Genomic DNA, 20,217 nt, shown 5'->3' on the forward strand with positions numbered 1-20,217 from the left:
GCAACATTTCTCCGATGAGAATAGGGACATCCTATTCCATCCCCTCCAAAATATCTCTGATGAAAATGGGGACGGTCCAGTGCTACTTTTCTAGAAAAAGAGGTGCCGGAACTCACCATGAACGCCTCCCTTGTTCTCTTACATAACGGCAATGGTGCCCACCTGAGAGGTGCTGGAATTGAGTTCCGGCTGGAAAAGCAAACAAACCCTGGGGACGTCCTATTGCATACCCTCCATCATTTCTCTGATGAAAATAAGGGTGTCTGTCCTAAGGAAAAGCAGGATGTTCCAGGATCAAATGAAAAACCAGGACAGCTTCTCTAGATCTGTGACTGTCCCTGGAAAATTAGGGACACTTGGTGGGTCTGTTGCTGTTACCTGGGGTGGCAGCTAGTGTCTTTTTGGAGCAGGGAGCAGGGAGAGTTCTCCTTACCTTGGAAAGAGGAAAGTAGCTTGTCAAGGCTGCTTTCCTGAGCGACGGCAAGGAGGACGATTTTCCACAGTCAAAGCAAACAAACATGAATTTAACATGGCATGCTGTGTAACTTTTTTATTTAATCCAGAAGAAACACCAGAGCTGGGGGACTTAACTGCCTGCAGCTGCTTTGGGGCTACAACTCCCATCATCCCTGAACATTGGTCATGCTGTCTGGGGCTGATGGGATTTGGAGTCTTGTAACATCTGGAGGTCCACGGAGGTTCCCTACCCCGGATTTGCAGAATGCACAGGAATTCCCGGAACAAAGGAATGATAGCTACTTTTTCTAGTGGAATTTGAAGCACAGAGGCAGCTGTTGAGGGGGGCATTTGACCCTTTCCCTGTCAACTCCACATAAGATGCAGCCATGATCCCTTCCAAATTTATGGCAGATCAACACTGACAGGTTAAATAGCCTCTGGAGGAAGGGCAGGCTATAAATTTAATAATGAATAAATAAAACTGTCTGTACACCTTGTCCCAAGTTTTTAAGACAGTCCTTCTCAGGAAAGGATAATCAAACCAGGCTTCTCTTCACATGCAGACACATGAAACATGTTAATTCTACCACAAAACAGAGAACCGGCCATTGTGGGTTACCTGGCTTCTGTCAGTTTTTCAGACATGCATTACCAGCTTCCTGCTGCTAACTTTGATCAGACTAGGTTTTTCCATCTGAGCCTTCTTACTTGGGTGCTTGGCCACAATTGCACTACAAAATGGAGAGCAACTCCCTCCCACCCCTCAAAGAATGAAAACAATAACATTTGACCGTTGCGATGCAAGTTGGGTAACTGAAAGACAGAAGTCAGCTGAAAGAGAAGAGGAGGAGGACAAAAACCCAACGCAAAACACCAAACCTAGTGCATCTTGAAGCAGGCTTGCGATTAAACAGATACCAAGGACTCCTGAGCTGTTAAGCGTGTTTTAGCTCCTATTTTTAATAAATCCGATTCAGCCATTAATAAAATCCTGCAGCCCAACTGCAAATAAATAGGCTCGTCCGTTCCGCGATCCACCTCTCCCCCCATCCCTATTCGCTTGCAGTTTTGTTCTGTTCTAAGCAAACAGGCTCCTCTGATTTGCCACTAGAGTCGTCTGGCTCTCTCGCCTCTTTGTCTTCTTGCTCTTCTGTCGGATTTTCCAGCACAACGCGCTCAACGCCAGCAAAAGGAGTCCGGAGGACAGTATGACCAGCCCAAGCACGGAGATGATGGATCCATGGGAATTGAAGCTGTACGCCACAGCTGTGACCACCACCCCGGCGATGAGGATCACCACCCCAAACGGGATCGTGCAGCGGTAGCAGGAGAGTTCGGCTCCCCCCGTGGCGGCTGTCAGCCGGCACTCGCTCACCAGAGGCACGGCTGTCACCCTGCAGTCATTGTTGTTGCACTTTTCCAGCGTTGCACACTGAGGACATTTGGAACCTCCCAAGATCTCTTTGATGGGCTCGTCGGTCATCTTGCAACTTCTGGCTGGATTTTGCGCGGCTGGAGATAGACCGGGTGCTGTTGAAAATGTTTCAGCTGTGGAAAGGGGGGGAAAGCATTGGAATTGGTGAGTGTTTGAGGGTGGCTTTTAGAATGATTCACCCAGACAACGGGGTGAAACTTTGGAATTTCTTCTCTCTGTAGGCTCAACCGCCAACAACAAAGGCTATGCACACATTAGCAACTTGAAATGGTGAAGTACGGTCATTTAATTCGCTGAAATTGTAAGTGCTTGCATGCATTACTATGTGCTCAAATTTTGTTGGCAACTGAATTCTAGAGAGTTCTCTAGTAGTCCTCATGGGATTGGCTAACATTGGTCACATGAGATCATCTCGTGAAGGAGAGACTCCATTTTATGTGAAGCAAGTGTTTTAGACTCCACTGTGAACACTGCTAAGTTGCATAGTGTGTTGGAGTGCTTCTTCTCAGCTTGAAAGAAAGAGAGCAAAGCTGCAGGAGAAAGTAAAAGAGGAAATCTCTCACAGGAGCTGCAAGGCATGGCCTAACTGAGATACAGAAGACTGAGTGCTAAGCTCTAGGAAGGAAGGAAAACACGGTTGTTTAGAAGCTAGATGAATAGACTTGTAAGCCCATGCTTGGATGAGCATGTGACTATAAATATTATGTTTTAATTCATCTAGAACAGGCATAGGCAAACTTGGCCCTCCAGATGTTTTAGGACTACCACTCCTATCATCGCTGACCACTGGTCCTGTTAGCTAGATACGATAGGAGTTGTAGTCCCAAAACATCTGGAGGGCCAAGTTTGCCTATGCCTGATCTAGAACGATAAGTTTCTGCAAGTAATGTTTTTGAAAGTCTGGACATTGGTTCAATTCATTTTTGCTACCCTTAATTCAACAGAAATGCAGAGAAGTTGTGTTTCCAGTTGCACTTTTATGTTGATAAAACATAAAACATTGGGTTGGATGTCTCCACCCAATTGCTATAGACCTCAGCTTAACCACAGCTTACTTATTTGTATCAAATCGAAGCTGGTTTGATTTGAGGTCTGGTTTTGTGGCATCTGAATATAGACTGCATTTTTAATCAAGGCATATATTGGCTTATATCTTGATCAGGTAAATGGGCTTAGACTTTCAAAAGTTTCATGCCATGCAGAAACCAGCTGGCTAAGTACTTTGGCAGTTGTTTATCTTCCTGCTCTCCTGAACAAGGGCCTCCCTGATTTATAGCAGTAGCAGGAGACAAGTTTCTCAAAGTTGTAAAAGCTGGAATTACAGGCTGAAGACCAAGGTTACACAGACCCTACATAATTAAGAGTTTGGTAAACAGTAAAATAAAACCATGTGCCTTAAACTTGAGCCTAAGGTCAAAAGGCCAAGAGCACATGGAAAACAAACCGGCTGGAGAAGGGGGGGAAGTGTAAACAGGGGAAAAGGTTTTTTTTCCTATTTTATTTTGAGGCTGTAAACTGTTCCTTCCTTGTTACTTTTAGGAAGTTTATCCTTCTAAAAAGCTATCTATGATAATGTATGAAATATGCTGGCTTAAATGTAATTATGCAAAGGATTTAAGAAATGCTAGATTTATCCTGAAATTAAGTCAGCCAGCCCAGCCCCCTGTCAGACAAGAAGACGCCAATCGAGCACTTATGACAAATGGCTGTCAGACCTTTGTTTAAAGACCTCCAAAAGGAGATATTTCATTGATGATGCATGAGAATATGAACCCGAGGTCTCTGACATCTGTTCAAGATAAAAATTTAAAATTATTAACCATTTGTTTTAGAAGGCAATAGGGCAAGGGGGGCAAGAGGTGAGCTGGTAATTAAGATTCCTTGTTGAGACGCATGTAAGATATATTAATACTTATTTGTCATTTATAGATGTAACAATATATAGCTCTTTGTGTTCCATATAAGGACAGTAGGATATGAGTGTATTTTTGTGATTGGTTATACCAATCAGCCAATAGGAATTTCAACCAGGCTGATGGGACAGAGGCAGCCATAGGAGGAGCAAAGGGGGCTGGATTAAGGAAATATAAGTGCTGGCCATAATGGCAGGAGGCCAGGCCAGAGCTTGGTAACCATATACCACTGTGCCTCTTATTTATTTGTCTGACAAATAAATTATTTTTTTAATTTCTCTGTTGCTGCGTTGAATATTTCATTCCAGCTAAGCGTTAACCACAAGCAGGGTGCTACAGTTTGATCAAACAGCAATATTTCTCAAGAAGCCACAGGATAAATACGGATTGTGTCCACAGCTTCAAACACTGTGGGTGTCCCACTGGAGCCAGAGTAAAATACATTCACAGCCCAAGTCTGGAGGTTCATACTTCCTTGACGGTTATCCTGATTTTTAAAATTTCTCTTTCTCTTAATTTATGAACATATATACCTGCTCCACCTCAGGTCTATAGAAACCAATGGCTTACTTTTTGCTTCAAAGCTGATAAGCAGAAGTTACCTAAATTTGTCCTTAGAGCGATAGATACATTCACATTTCTTAGACACATATATCTCAGCAATCAACAGTTTTAACACTCAGAGGCAATTTTAAAATGCAGTCTACTTTATCGTTTAAATGAATGAAACTGAAACCCTTATGGCTTCTATATATGAAGAGCATAGCTATGAAACACAGGGAGGTTGTTTTTTTTTTACACAATAACACATCCAATATAGATGCATTTTTAAAATGAAGCCTATATATACTTCACAACCTTTTTTGCACACTCACATTTCTCATCAGCCTTTGTTCTTGCCTGTTGCATAATAAACTGCCATCACTGCCTAAATCATCAGATATCGCCCGCTGGTCAGGAATAGTTGCCAAATAAGCAAGACCAAAGATTCATTTGCAATTTCCTAGGGCCCAGCAGCATTCAAGCTTGCTTAACTGCTTATCAAGCATTCCTTGCACACACACACACAAAAACCCCCCACACAAGCTCATTTTCTGCAAATATCAATTCTGATTTCAGATTCTTTGATGATGAGTCACAGAGTGACTGTGGCGATTGTTGCAGCTCCTACTCTGTGCCCTTCCATTTTAACTTGTTCTCAGAAAAAAACTTTTAAGGCCATTTTGTTTCCACTTAAAAGTGGACTTCATTAGAAAACACACACCAGCCTTGATGAAAAATCTTGCCTTTCTGCGTTGCTGCGTGGGATTAGAGAAGGAGCGGTGATCTGACCAATATTAGTTTTTGAGAGAGTTTCTTTCTTTCTTCTTGTTAAAAATGTGGCACGTGGTGGACTTGTAAAATAGCAAAGGCCTTTTGGGAAATGATTTAAAATGAACTGGGGGAAAAATGTTTAAAATAACTTTTGTTAAAAAACCAGAGGCCTTCTTATTAGGTATAACAGGAGAAGAATTAAAGGGACCCCTGACCACCAGGTCCAGTCGTGGACGACTCTGGGGTTGCGGCGCTCATCTCGCTTTACTGGCCGAGGGAGCCAGCGTACAGCTTCCGGGTCATGTGGCCAGCATGACTAAGCCGCTTCTGGCAAACCAGAGAAGCATGGAAATGCCGTTTACCTTCCTGCCAGAGCAGTACCTATTTATCTACTTGCACTTTGACGTGCTTTCAAACTTCTAGGTTGGCAGGAGCTGGGACAGAGCAACGGGAGCTCACCCCGTCGTGAGGATTCGAACCGCCGACCTCCTGATCGGCAAGCCCTAGGCTCTGTGGTTTAACCCACAGCGCCACCCGTGTCCCCTAGGAAAAGAATTACCAAAGGATAAAAAAGTACTGTTTATCTATGCGATGACAGCGACAAGAATGTTATTTGCTCAGTGATGGAATAAAGAAAGAACCCCATCAAAAGAAGAATGGATAATGAAGATGATGGACTATGCAGAAATGGCAAGGCTGACTAGGAAAACCAGGCACCAAGAGGATAATAAATTCAACAAAGATTGGCATAACTTTATAGAAATGTTAGCAGGACTGATATAGCACTTGTAATTTAAAACGGCAAAGGATAAAATGGAAGTGTAATAATTTAGATAAATGTAATTAGATGCAGTAAAAAAAGGAAGATAAATTTTGGAAGCCAAGGGAGGCGTGGGGGGAAGTCTTGGGGTTCAGGGAACCCCATACAGGTACTGATATGGACTATGATTTAATGTAAACGTGTGTGCAAAAAAATTGTTGGGTTTTTTTGAAACCTTGAAAAAAAATAAAAAAAAAATGTGGCATTGCTCTGGAAATTCTTGCATGCTTCTTTCAAGAAAAATCCTGGCTAGTTTCGAGGTTCACAACAGATATCTAACCCTCTCAACCATTCCACAATCAGAACAAATTTTCAATTGGGTTAATTGAAGACGACTAAAGTCATGGTAAAAGAGACCTTATTGCACCCTGACAAGTTTCTTCATCACAGTGAGTGTGCTGCAAAGTGTATTGCTGCAGGTGATCACCACAAGCTATGTGCCATGTAGATTTAGCAGGCAACAGAGGGAATCTAACTAAGACTTTTGTTAGCACAGAAGGATGTTCCAATTCTATTTTGGACAATTTGGGTTCATATGCCATGTAGTTCCTTTGCCCTTTTATGCCTAGTACACACACCTCTTTTCGGAGAATGGATTGCTGCTCTTAAAGCAACATGATCACCAAGTCTGTTGTCCAGCTGCTAACTTTCGATGGGCAAATTCAAGAGCCCCATTCTTCCTTTTTAAGGTCATTTGTCTTTAAAATGAACTGGACACAGCATCCCTTTAAATAGAGGATGCCTTCAAGCAGAGGACTGTGCTCTGTAAAGAAGAACACTGAGCAGGCACCCTTTGTAGGGAAAGATGGTTCCCAGCAAAAATAAACCCAAAACCCAAAGGTCTTCTATCACTTATCCATCCATGATGGAAAGGAATTGCCAAGAATGAGGCTATATGAGAGTCAGGCCTGCAGCCGCCTCATTATATCAACTAGCTCACACTTTATATCAGTGCCATGAAAGCAGCATTCCCCATCATGCAGCTATAACATTACAGGTCTTGAACATGGGACAGTTCAGCCAGCAGAGCAGGAGATTCTTGATTTCAGGGTTGTGGGTTTGAGCCCCATATTGTGGTAAATATTCCTGCATTGCAAGAGGGCTGGCCCCTTCCAGATCTACAATTCTATGGTTCTACGACAGCAGTGCTGAGGGATGAGAGACCATGCAAAAAAAGGGGGAGGGGCTTCCTTGGCATAGGAAAGAATGTAGGAAATGCACTTGAAAGGGGATGCTCAACTACTGCAATGCGCTCTACGTGGGGCTACCTTTGAAGGTGATCCGGAAACTACAGCAACGAGCAACAGGAGCTCACCCCATCGCGGGGATTCGAACCACCGACCTTCTGATCAGCAAGCCCTAGGCTCAGTGGTTTAACCCACAGTGCCACCCGCGTCCCAGTGCTTTATCATACCCTCCAACAAAAATAGGGACGTCCTATTCCAATAATAATAATAATAATAATAATAATAATAATAATAATAATAATAATAATAATACCTTGCCCATCTTGTACCCTACACCTGTACGTAAGTTCAGTGCACTTACTCCCAGTTAAGTAAGCAGCCTGAGCATCTTTGCAAATGAGAAGGGACAGGAAAATCTGTGTGCTTGTGTTTGGTAAAGCTCTGTCTTTCGACTCCAAAGCACACACACCTGCTTTCCTGTCCCTTCTCCTGCTGTTTTGACAACTTTTATTTCCACAAATTACCCAGGCAGAGGGAGAAAAGGGGGCACACAGCACCTATCTGGGATGGCATATTACTTTAGGTAGCTCCAGCTTAGCGAGTGCTAGACTTGACCAGGGTTGCCCAGCTGTCAACAGAGAGATCCTCCTGTTTGCTTCCATAATTAAGAAACAGCAAGCAACCAACACACCACCACCTGTATCCACCTACCTCATCCATAGGAAGTCCATGACGGCTTGGCTTTGTGAGCAAAGAGATAAACTTGAGGGTATGTTCTGGAAATCTTCACTGGGTTTCCCACTACCACCTCTTCTCCCAAGCACCAGAAATAAACCGATTTTATGTGGCTTCCTTTTCTTTTTAAAACCAGAGGACCAGATAGAGGTGACCTAGGAAGGAAGAAGATGTGATGTTAGAACTATATAGTTATGTGAAGGTACCTTTTATCATATGTGGTGGATGTGCAAAGCAATAAAAAAATTCTAGGAGATGATATATAATGAAATGGGAAAAAAATGTTTAAAATAACTTTTGTTTAAAAACCAGAAGCCTTTTTATTAGTTATTACAGGTACCGAGATGCCAAAGGATCAGAAAAGACTGTTTATGTATGCGGCAACATACATACATACATCTGGGAGATATCTACTTATCAACATAGCAATGTATCACCAGCTAAACATTGTGATATACGGATATATCACTTTGTCTGAAATAAGGATGGAATTATGTAGAGGCGAACACAAACCCATTATGAAATTTTTTTTCTTTCCGCATCCATACCCCATTTAGTGGCAGCAGCAGGAAGGTGCAGAAATAACACTGAGAAGGTTATTTTCTTTTTAAGTTACTGAAAATAAATGTGGCAGTCTGTTGCTGCAGAAGACCAAGTGTCCCTATTTTCCAGGGACAGTCCCAGAGTTACAGAAGCTGTCCCAGTTTCTGATTTGATCCTGAAATGTTCCGCTTTTCCTTAGGACATCCCTATTTTCATCAGAGAAACGTTGGCAAGTATGGAGCTATGCCATCCACAAGCCACGGAGATTAGTAATTATACAACCTTTAGAAGACATCCGAAGGCAGCCCTGTATAGGGATGTTGTTTAATGTGTTATTATGTTTTTATATATGTCGGAAGCCGCCCAGTCAGATGGGCGGGGTATAAGTAATAAAATTATTATTACTAGTATGGAATAGGACGTCCTTATTTTCATCAGAGAAATGTTGGAGGGTCTGCTGCAAAGAGCTTGTTTTAATGCCAAAATGCAATTATCGTAGAATGGGATAAGCAACGCTTGAAAACATTGTTGCCTGTTGAAATAATTGATTATAGTTTCAAGGATGCCTTGGCCACAGATACCGTATTTTTTTGCTCTATAAGACTCACTTTTTCCCTCCTAAAAAGTAAGGGGAAATGTGTGTGCGTCTTATGGAGCGAATGCAGGCTGTGCAGCTATCCCAGACGCCAGAACAACAAGAGGGATTGCTGCTTTCACTGCGCAGCAATCCCTCTTGCTGTTCTGGCTTCTGAGATTCAGAATTTTTCTTCTTCTTGTTTTCCTCCTTCAAAAACTAGGTGCTTCTTATGGTCAGGTGCGTCTTATAGAGCGAAAAATACGGTATTTCCCATCCTTGGTCAGAGAAATCCCTGAGGTAGTGCTGGAAGAAGCACAGCACTAAAGTTAGATTGCATGGGTCCTCCACAGGTTGTCTCTAGAATACAAACACACACACACACACACACACACACACACACACACACACACACACTCTATCATGAAAAAACATTCATTCCTAACAAACACCCCAGCCCTAAGCCATGCCCCATTGGGTGGCAGTTTAGGAGAAGACCCTGTTTAAATGCAACATGTTTAAGAGATTTCTTCAGCCACCTGCGCTTCGACGAGCCAGAACTCAGGGCAGACACTTTTCCGTGACACATCTCAGCCAAGAGAGAGCCAAAGCGATTGTCAACAGGAGCAACAGCTGTGAAACCGCCAGGCAGCCGGGTTAACCTTCTGAACCAGCAAAAGATTTGTTACTAAGCTTACTCGACATTCCTTTGGTACGCATGTGTGGTTGCGAGGGATTGTTAGGGCCATTTCAACACGGCAGCCGGCGCAAGCTGGAAAGGTGTGGGATATTCAAGAGGAAGAGCAACATTCAGCGCCGTGACCGTTAGTAGCTCAGTGGCAGAGCCTCTGTTTGGCAGGCAGAAGGTCCCGATGCCTGGCAACTCGAGGTGGGGCTGGGAGTGACTCCGGCCTGAAACCCCGGACAGCAACTACCAGTCAGTCAGTGTACACATGACTGATGGACTAGTGGTTCTGATATACAATGGTACCTTGGTTCTCAAACGCCTTGGTACTCAAACAACTTGGAACCCAAACACTGCAAACCTGGAAGTAAGTCTTCCGGTTTGCGAACTTTTTTTTGGAAGCTGAATGTCCTCCATTTTGAGTGTCACGCTTCCATTTTGAGTGTTACACTGAGGTCTGTCTGTTTTTGCTATTTATTTTGTGTTTTTGCGGCTCTCTTTTTTGTGTGACTGTGTGGAACCCAGTTCAGCTACTGATTGATCGATTGTGTGACTGAAGTACATTGTTTATTGCTTTCATTTTATAGATCAATAGTCTCGCTAGATAGCAAAATTAATGTTATATTGCTGTTTTAGGGGTTGTTTTTAAAAGTCTGGAACGGATTAATCCATTTTGCATTACTTTCTATGGGAAAACGTGCCTTGGTTTTGGAACGCTTTGGTTTGGGAATGGACTTCTGGAACGGATTAAGTTTGAGAACCAAGGTACCACTGTAAAGCAAATCCCCATGTTCCTAGCACACATGATACGTCCCAAAGGAGCAGCCTTAACAGTGGTCATTGGAGGAAAACATTAATCTGTTCTTCCTTTCCCATCGCGGTTCTTGAAACTGCACAGCTGAATTAAACAACCAGAGCTTAAATAACTGAAATAGTAGTGCAAAATGGGCCTCCTTTATTCCGCTGGGTCGTGTTTCTTTTATTTTGCTGAGTCATGTTTCCTCGCTCTGATCCAGCAATTCGTCCTGGCAGCCCTGATACACACCTGGATCGTCTATACCCTCCCGGTCTACCCTGTTCATTTCAATGGAGGAAGCAGCTGCTTAAGAGGCCCTGAGTTCCTTTCCCAGACAAATCTATGAAATTTAGGTAAGATAAGTTACACCTTTAGGGGAAGGGACTGTATGTAGCTCCAAGACAGAGCACATTCAAGAGATCTATCTTAGATTTTCAGTTTTAAAAATCCAGATAGCACCCCAGAGCCTTGCTGCTGGCCAGAATGGGAAATGCTGGACTACGTGATCCTATTGATGCTTTTGAATCATGGCGCTGGAGGAGACTCTTGAGAGTCCCATGGACTGCAAGAAGATCAAACCTATCCATTCTTAAGGAAATCAGCCCTGAGTGTTCACTGGAAGGACAGATCCTGAAGCTGAGGCTCCAATACTTTGGCCAGCTCATGAGAAGAGAAGACTCCCTGGAAAATACCCTGATGTTGGGAAAGATGGAGGGCACAAGGAGAAGGGAACGACAGAGGACGAGATGGTTGGACAGTGTTCTCAAAGCTACCAGCATGAGTTTGACCAAACTGCGGGAGGCAGTGGAAGACAGGAGTGTCTGGCGTGCTCTGGTCCATGGGGTCACGAAGAGTCGGACACGACTAAACAACTAAACAACAACAACAACAAGTTCTAAATGCAAGTTCAGGATTAGGTACACTGCCATTGACATCCCCGCTCCACGGAGTGCTGTTTTGTTCCAAGTAAATGTGTTTAGGAATAGGATTATCCTTCACCCAACCTGCAAACAAAACAAAGCCCTGCTATGATGCCCCAACCAACGCAAAAGAGTGGAGCATGTCAATGAGACACAATCTATTTTCAATCGCGATCAGGGTTTATAGGACAAGACTCTCCCTCTACCTCACAGGCAAGCCAAGTCGAGGGATGATTCAAATACCTACGGAAAGTTCAGCAATCACTTTTTTTAGACGGAGAGGATCTGACTCCCAAGCAGAGATTGGCAGTACACTTTTGGGCTGGCGCACACATGTGCACATATTCTGTCTTGCGCCACCGAAACATAGGAGTGGCAGGCCTGTAAAGATGCCACCCAGCACCCACTTACATGCCCTTGCTAGCAATAGGAGCCGTCATGTACTGCCAGCCACATGACTTGGGAGCAGGCGTTGGTCACACCCACACCAGACATTTAAGCACTCTTATACCCAGGGCAAACATGTTGTGAAGAATCCCGTATAAAGTATCCGTCTGTCATGGATCGGCCCAGTATACCTGAAGGAGCGCCTCCACCCCCATCGTTGAGCCTGGACACTGAGGTACAGCACCGAGGGCCTTCTGGCGGTTCCCTCCCTGCGAGAAGCGAGGTGACAGGGATTCCTGCAGGGGATTGGTCTAAATCACCCTTGGGCATCCCTTCCAACTCTATGATTCTTTGTTTCGTAACATGCAACTGTACCTAAGGTCTTGGGAAAACCAATTCAAAGGCAATATAGGACAATGTGGCATTCGCATGTAACAGACACCATTTCTCCCTGTGAAAATCCAAACACAAAAATGTCTTTCAGCTTTTTGTTTGGCAAAATTGTTACTTTTGAGGAGGGAAGTTGTTGAAGGTCCCACCCCCAGAAAATCGCCCCCCAAAAGCACCATTTCCAATATGGGCTGCCATACACCAGCATACCTGAAGGAGCGTCTCCACCCACATCATTCTGCCCGGACGCTGAGGTCCAGCGCCGAGGGCCTTCTGGCGGTTCCCTCATTGCGAGAAGCAAAGCTACAGGGAACCAGGCAGAGGGCCTTCTCGGTAGTGGCGCCCGCCCTGTGGAACGCCCTTCCAGCAGATGTCAAAGCGATAAACAACTACCTGACATTCAGAAGACATCTTAAGGCAGCCCTGTTCAGGGAAGTTTTTAACGTGTGATATTTTACTGCATTTTTGGTTTCTATGGAAGCCGCCCAGAGTGGCTGGGGAGGCCCAGCCAGATGGGCGGGGCATAAATAATAAATTATTATTATTATTATTATTCCCCTGTCGTTTTTGCCGATTTCCGAAAATTCCGCCCAGACGCCATTTTCGAAGGACGAATCCCGGCTATGTCCGTGAAATTCTGGACCTAGGGCAGCCCTGTTTAAAACCAAGCTGATAGGTGTTTCAGTGCATGGGGATGAAGAAACTGTATTCTGCTAGCATAAAGGCTGAGATGAAACTGACCAGCGTCAAGGCAAAATGTGAGACACAGCCTGTCGGCCTCAGTTCACTAGCTAGTACAGTGGTACCTCAGGTTAAGAACTTAATTCGTTCTGGAGGTCCGTTCTTAACCTGAAACTGTTCTTAACCTGAGGTACCACTTTAGCCAATGGGACCTCCCACTGCTGCCAGGATGCCCCTGCGCAAATTCTTTTCTCATCCTGAAGCAAGTTCTTAACCTGAGGTACTATTTCTGGGTTAGCGGAGTCTGTAACCTGAAGCGTCTGTAAGCTGAAGCGTCTGTAACCTGAGGTACCACTGTACAGAAAATCCCCAAAGACAAAAGGTTTAAATTGTCTGAGGAGGCTGGAGACAAAGCAGAGCTTCCAGACAACCCATTTATCAAGCTTTTGTTCAGATTTGTTTACTAGATGTAAGTGATGTTGTGTCAAATCAGGGTTTTCCAGACTTGGACTACAACTCCCATCATCCCTAGCTAGAAGGACCAGTGGTCAGGGATGATGGGAACTGTAGTCCAAAAACAGCTGGAGTCCCAAGTTTGGGAAACCCGGTGTCAAAGGAAGGCTTATCTCATGTTATGAATGCAGTAGACATTACTGTCATCTCTAGGTGGTGCTGAGAAAATCTCCTGTCTGAAATCCCAAAGATCCACTGCAAGGCAGCACAGAACAGAGATGGGAAATCACCGGTCCTCTAGATGCGCTGAGGCTACAGATCCCAGTGTCTCTGAACATTGGCTCTGCCAAGTGTAGTCCAGCCCTGGTGGGCCCTGGTGTATACAGAACTTTACTAGATGAACCAATGGTCTGACTCGGTGTAGACCTAGTCAGTTTGGATGGGACCCATATGAAAAACCCCAAGCAGAACCAGCATTGAGTACATAGGAGTAAGCACTTTCAAATTTCACCCATTTTATAAGAGGTAATCAACTAGGAATAAATGGAGCACTGATTTATGCATCGGGACTGATTCAGGAGAGGTAATATAGAACAGGCGCAAAGGGAGTTAGGACGATAAATATTGCTTTGACATATGCAAGATTGTCACCGACTGCATTTTGAGGCATGTCTACTCAGATTGTAAGCGCTGTTTAGTTCCACAAGCCTTATTTCCAGGTAAGTGGGAATACAATTGCAGCCAACAGCTGCAACCTTAAGCATATTTACAGTACTTGGAAGTAAATCCCCACTAATGAAGTAAGAAATTTGTATTCTGAGAGATTTCAGGCTGAAAAGCACTGTTTTCCTATGTCTTTCTGCCAGGACACTCCATGTGGGTTCTCTAATCTATTCAATGTCCTTCTTATGACCACTTTATTTTCTTCATCCAAGGCCAGAGGCAGATAATAGCTGGCTTTTCAGAAGGCTGCGGTGGTCCATAAGGCATTCATCTTGTCCCACTGTTATCTCCCGTCAGGAAAGTTTTGCAGATATCTAAATCACTGCAGAGTTTTACGGACAGAGATCCTAGCAGGATGAATGTGACCACAAAAATGGATCTAACCTTATGATATTCTGGAGAGGGTGAGGAGTGGGTTCTATCCTCAGTCTCCTTTCAGATTTGCCCTAATATCATCTAACCTGTCCCTCCATCACCTGAAAAATTCCCTCTAACCAATCTTCACTATACATTCTCAAATGCCTCCTTATACTCCGCAAGAACTGTATGAACTAGACTGCAATTCCTCTGGGCATTTATGTGCCCTACACATTCCTGGGGCTACAGAACATTAAATCATCATCAAGAAAATCTGTGGTCACCCCAGAAACTGTTTTCAGGCTAGGATGTAGCCCTGGGGGTATTTGAAGCACTGAGAAAGTTTGAAGCACTGAGAAAGTCACTGAGCACATGCAGAGTAAATCTCTCTCCGTGAATAACTACAACACTCTGCACCTTTGAAAGAATGTGAATTGCCACTTGTGTCCTTGCTCCTCTTTAAAAATACAAAGATCCAGCAAACAACAACAACAACAAGAAGAAGACTCTTGCTGGGTGTAACAGTTGCCGGCAATTTTAATGCGATCTCAGGCAACTTACTCAGAAGTAAGCCCTACCCATGAAACTTACTCCTGACACAGTCTGCATGGGCTTGCAGCCTTAATGCTATAATTAGAGCAGTAGTATTTGTATGGGGAAGGGAGAGGGAGGTTAAATTGCTTTTCCGCTTACCCGCTTAAAAACACACACCAATAAATAAAATAGAGACCTGCTGCTTTTTAAGAAAATTGTAACGTACAGGAGAGTTTCTATGCCATCTCCCTTGCTCCTTTCTTGGTAACCACAATCCCCCCCCCCAAAACACACACACACACTTTTTGATCATTTGATGTCAGGTGATTTGAGCCACATGTCTACCGGATCAGATCCTTTTGTTGAGCGTAGCCCTGCATACTTGGTTTGCTGGGAGGTGTCCTTGTACACCACAATACAAGCATTAAAAGTTCATGCCCCCCCATTCCCCCTAATCTCAAAAAATAAAATAAAATAAGACCACTCTGGTCCTGTGTGTGCTGCAGGATGAAAACTGCTAAACTGTTAGGACAGTAACAGAGAGAAATGCAAAATATTTAATATATTTCTCAAGGCGACAATAATAAGATTCTAATGGGAATTCATAGGGAAAGGGTTTTTACATTTGGTCAGTCTCTCCCTCCTAGAGAAGCCAGTTCTGAAAACACGGTCTTCGCTCTCCCAGGGCATTAACTTTTAGGAAATTCTCTTTCGAGGTTCGAATTCAGTTATTACAGTAGCAACCATAAGTTCCAGTCCCACGTGTGTCTACTCAGAAGTAAATCCCATTGTGTTCGATGGCGGCTTACTCTCCAGTAAGTCGCCCTACGTTTGCAATCCTATGCATACTTACCTGGGAGTAAGCCCCGCTGCACACAATGGGACTTACTTCCGAGTAGACTGGCAGACGATTGCACTGTTGGAAGCCCAAAAGGGGGAGAATGTAAGAGGACTAGGAAACCAAGAGATCCTGAAGGGATGGGGGTGGTCTCTTTTCGCCAAGCCATTAAGAAAAGTGCTCGCTGCCCAATTTATCTCTCATTTGAACACTCCACCACCATCGAAGTTTATCCCAAGCACATCGTTTCATAAGAAAGAAAGAACGTCGTTTTCTCTTATAGTATCATAGCATGGCATTTTGATATAAAGTCCAGGAAAAGTGAAATTAGGAGTTGGCGGGGGTACCAATAATAATAATAATAATAATAATAATAATAATAATAATAATAATAATAATAATAATAATAATAATTTTATTTATGTATGTATTTATTCCCCGCCCATTTGGCTGGGTTTCCCCATCCACTCTAATACTTCCCCCCGCTTTTAAGAAGCAGAAAAGGCGAAATATAAACGCAAACGAGGAGCGGGGAGAGAAGGAAAAGAAATAGACTCACTTTCAAAAGCTCCGATGCGATGAATATTCTCCCATTCAGCAAATGCCTGACAGATCTCCGCCGACGCTTCTGGCGCTCGGCTCCCTCTCTCGAGCGCGACCAACAGCTGGAGCAAAAAAAAAATTAATAATAATAAATTTGGAACAAAAATAAGAATAAAAAAGGGACAAAATCCAGCCAGCCGTGCGCGGAGCTTACCTTCGCTCGCCCGGAATGCCACTGGGCAGACACTTGTCCGGCAGCGCGAGAAGAAGGGGAAGCAAGGGGCCGTAAACAAACTGCTGAGCCGGAGTTTAAAAAAAAGAAGTGGGAGAGAGGAAAAGATCAAGGGACCGGAGACAATTTCACAGGATTAAAGGAAAGTTGTGTGGGAGGGAACAGACGCTCATCATGGGTAGCACTGGCCTGATTGGGGGGCTGCGCAAAAGGGGGAGGCGCCACAGAAGGACGTTTTGCAGGAGAAAAGGAAAATAGATCCTTTGTTTTGTTGCCTGACTCTGAGATAGGGAGGAGAGAAAGAGGCAGAAAGTTCAGAATGGTTCATTTTAGGGGCCCTGCAGAAATGAAGGCGACTCCCCCAGAGGAGGGTGTTTAACATTTAGCTCCGCTGCGTGTGTGCAACCCGTACATTAGGGTACCCTCCAACATTGCTCTGATGGAAATAGGGACAGCCTATACAGTCATAAGGTAAAGGTAAAGGGACCCCTGACCATTAGGTCCAGTCCTGACCGACTGGGGTTGCGGCGCTCATTTTGCTTTATTGGCCGAGGGAGCCGGCGGCGTACAGCTTCCAGGTCATGTGGCCAGCATGACTAAGCTGCTTCTGGCGAACCAGAGCAGTGCACGGAAATGCCGTTTACCTTCCTGCTGGAGCGGTACCTATTTATCTACTTGCACTTTGACGTGCTTTCGAACTGCTAGGTTGGCAGGAGCAGGGACCGAGCAACGGGAGCTCACCCTGTCATGGGGATTCGAACCGTGGACCTTCTGATCGGCAAGTCCTAGGCTCTGTGGTTTAACCCACAGCGCCACCCACGTCCAGTGGGTCATACAGTCATACCTCGGGATAAATACGCTTCAGGTTGAGCGCTTCCGGGTTTCGCTGCTTGTGCATGCACAGTCAAAATGACGTCAAGCGCATGTGCGTAAGCGGTGAAATGCGACCCAAGCACACATGCTGTTGCGTCTTGCGTTCCGTTCGGGATGCGAACGGGGCTCTGGAACGGATCCCCGTTCACATCCCGAGGTACTACTGTATTATTATTGGGGATGCAGGTGGTGCTGTGCATTAAACCACAGAGCCTAGAACTTGCCAATCAGAAGGTCGGCGGTTCGAATCCCCGCGACGGGGTGAGCTCCTGTTGCTCGGTCCCAGCTCCTGCCAACCTAGCAGTTTGAAACGGTGTTTTCGTGCACTGCTCTGGTTCGCCAGAAGCGGCTTAGTCATGCATTCCACATGATCTGGAAGCTGTATGCCGGCTCCCTCGGCCTATAGAGCGAGATGAGCGCCGCAACCCCAGAGTTGGCCACGACTGGACCTAATGGTCAGGGGTCCCTTTACCTATATTATTATTCTCCACCATCTGACTTGATTGCTCCAAGCACTCTGAGCAGCTTCCAACATATATAAAAAACGTAATAAAAATATTAACTTCTTATTTATACCCTGCCCATCTGGCTGGGTTTTCCCAGCCACTCTGGGCAGCTGCCAACAGAATATTAAAAACAGAATAAAAATCAAAAACTTCCCTAAACAGGGCTGCCTTCACATGTCTTCATAAAGTCAGATAGTTGTTTATTTCATTGACATCAGACAGGAGGGCGTTCCACAGGGCGGGAGCCACTACCGAGAAGGCCCTCTGCCTGGTTCCCTGTCACCTCACTTCTCACGGGGAGGGAACTGCCAGAAGGCCCTCGGAGCTGGATCTCAGTGTTTGGGCTGAACGACGGGGATGGAGTTGCTCCTTCAGGTATACTGGGTTAAGGCCTTTTAGGGCTTTAAAGGTCAGCTCCAACACTTTGAATTGTGCTCAGAAAGGTACTGGGAGCCAACATCAAACATTTTCTTAAACTTCCATATACAGAGCTGCCTTCAGATGGCTCTGGGGGTCAGATAACTCCATTCCCTCTGACGCTGGTCGCACAAGCTAACCCTGCGCGCACTGCCAGGCTCCCCATAACACTTACATGCCCAGCTGATATCAGGGCAGAGTTTTTCCTCAGGTACCAATGTTTGCAGATCAACCTCTGCCAAGTCTTCTTATTTGGTGATAACTTGTAGCCGAGTAAGATTGTCTTCCATGAACACAGCGTTTAACAGTGAGTCCGTAAATGAATGTGGAGGCCAATTCTGGATCCACACGTCCTTCCACAGTGGGGACATAGGTTTCCAGACAGGAGTTGATCATGGTGAGGGTTTTCCAAACAAGCGCTTCTTCTTTCTCCCTTTTTGGTTTGAGTGTCTTCAAAGTCCATGACACCTTTGGTAAGTGAGGAAGGGTCTTTCCCAGTCAGAGGAGGGGCTATTCTTCCTAATGATCAGTAAGAACCCCATTTATTGTCATTTGAACCCATGAATCAACAGGAAACAACAGCAGCAAGCTCCAAATTTGCTGCAAATCTGTGTGACAGGGCTTCAAATACTTGATGGTTGCTATCATATCTCAGCGGCCTCTTTTCTATAGGCTAAACATTCTCTGCTTTTCAGCCTTTTCTCTCTCTTTTTTAATTTTCAAAGATCTTTATTGAAACTTAACATATATACATAATAACCCAAATTCCCAATGATTCCCTCACATAAAATATCTAAATTACAACAGCTGCATAATTATACACAATTCTAAAACCCAACACCACCCCTCTACTTCCCTCCACAGCAATTCAACTTCTTTATATTTCTTTCTACCTTGCCCCCCCCCCCGCATTCTATAATACATTATTTTTGTTAAATTCTGATTTTTCCTTCCTTCTTTATTGGTTATGGCTTACATTTTTTTCTAAGCCTATTAACATGCCATTTTTAGAACAATATTTTTTACATATATCTTCAAAATACTTCCACTCCATTCTTAACTTTTGATTTGATTGATATTTTATAATTGAAGTTAATTTTGCCAATTCTATATACTCAATTTACAAATTCACTTTTCTCAAAGGGCTCACCAGTGCTTTTCTTTTCCCTAAAAAAAAAAGTTTAGGGATACTCTCATTTTCCTACTCATATTGAAATACTGCCCCTCAATGAGGCCAAACTTAAGATTCACAAAATGTTTAGAGGTATGAATACCCCAGAAATATATATATATATATTGCTTCTGCCACACTCTGGACTCTAAGCAGCCCTGTTTTCACTTCATTTCCATCACCACTCACCACCGGAGTTTGCTATTAGAAGAAGTTGCGTCAAAAGGGAAAACATGCAAACAGGCTTCTACCCATCTGCTCAGTCGGAAATAAAACCGGTTCCCTCCTTCCTGCCTGACCTGCCATTTTACATAGTGCATTCCAAGTATGTCAGGCTCTTCACAATCACACACACTCGTTTGTTTGTTTGTTTGTTTATTTTGTATAACGCCCTATAGCCATAGGTCTCAGGGCGTTTCACAACACAAAGTTACAATATAAAAGCACAAAATACAGAATAAAAATAATCAAAACAATCAACAATACACAGGTATACAAACTAGTAAAAAGCTAGTAAATACAGTGGTACGTCGGGTTACATATGATCCAGGTTACAGACTCCGCTAACCCAGAAATAATACCTTGGGTTAAGAACTTTGCTTCAGGATAAGAACAGAAATCGTGCTCCGGCGGCGGCGCAGCAGCAGTAGGCAGCCCCATTAGCTAAAGTGGTGCTTCAGGTTAAGAACAGTTTCAGGTTAAGAACGGACCTCTGGAACGAATTACCGTAT

The 20,217-nt window shown here is 44.2% G+C and overlaps 1 protein-coding gene across 1 annotated transcript; it reads right to left on the reverse strand.

The window, feature by feature from the left end:
* Positions 1-535: 535 nt before the first annotated feature.
* TMEM100 (transmembrane protein 100) lies at positions 536-16,659 on the reverse strand. The gene is made up of 4 exons (XM_083490612.1): positions 16,502-16,659; positions 16,304-16,409; positions 7,840-8,018; positions 536-2,007 (listed from the first exon to the last, which is right to left on the reverse strand). Exon 4 carries the CDS (start codon positions 1,940-1,942, stop codon positions 1,538-1,540), a length of 405 nt encoding a protein of 134 aa, XP_083346738.1. The 5' UTR covers positions 1,943-2,007; positions 7,840-8,018; positions 16,304-16,409; positions 16,502-16,659; the 3' UTR covers positions 536-1,537.
* Positions 16,660-20,217: the final 3,558 nt, after the last annotated feature.

Source organism: Podarcis liolepis (assembly GCF_965112155.1).
Source record: "Podarcis liolepis genome assembly, chromosome: 2".
NCBI classification, from domain to species: domain Eukaryota; kingdom Metazoa; phylum Chordata; class Lepidosauria; order Squamata; family Lacertidae; genus Podarcis; species Podarcis liolepis.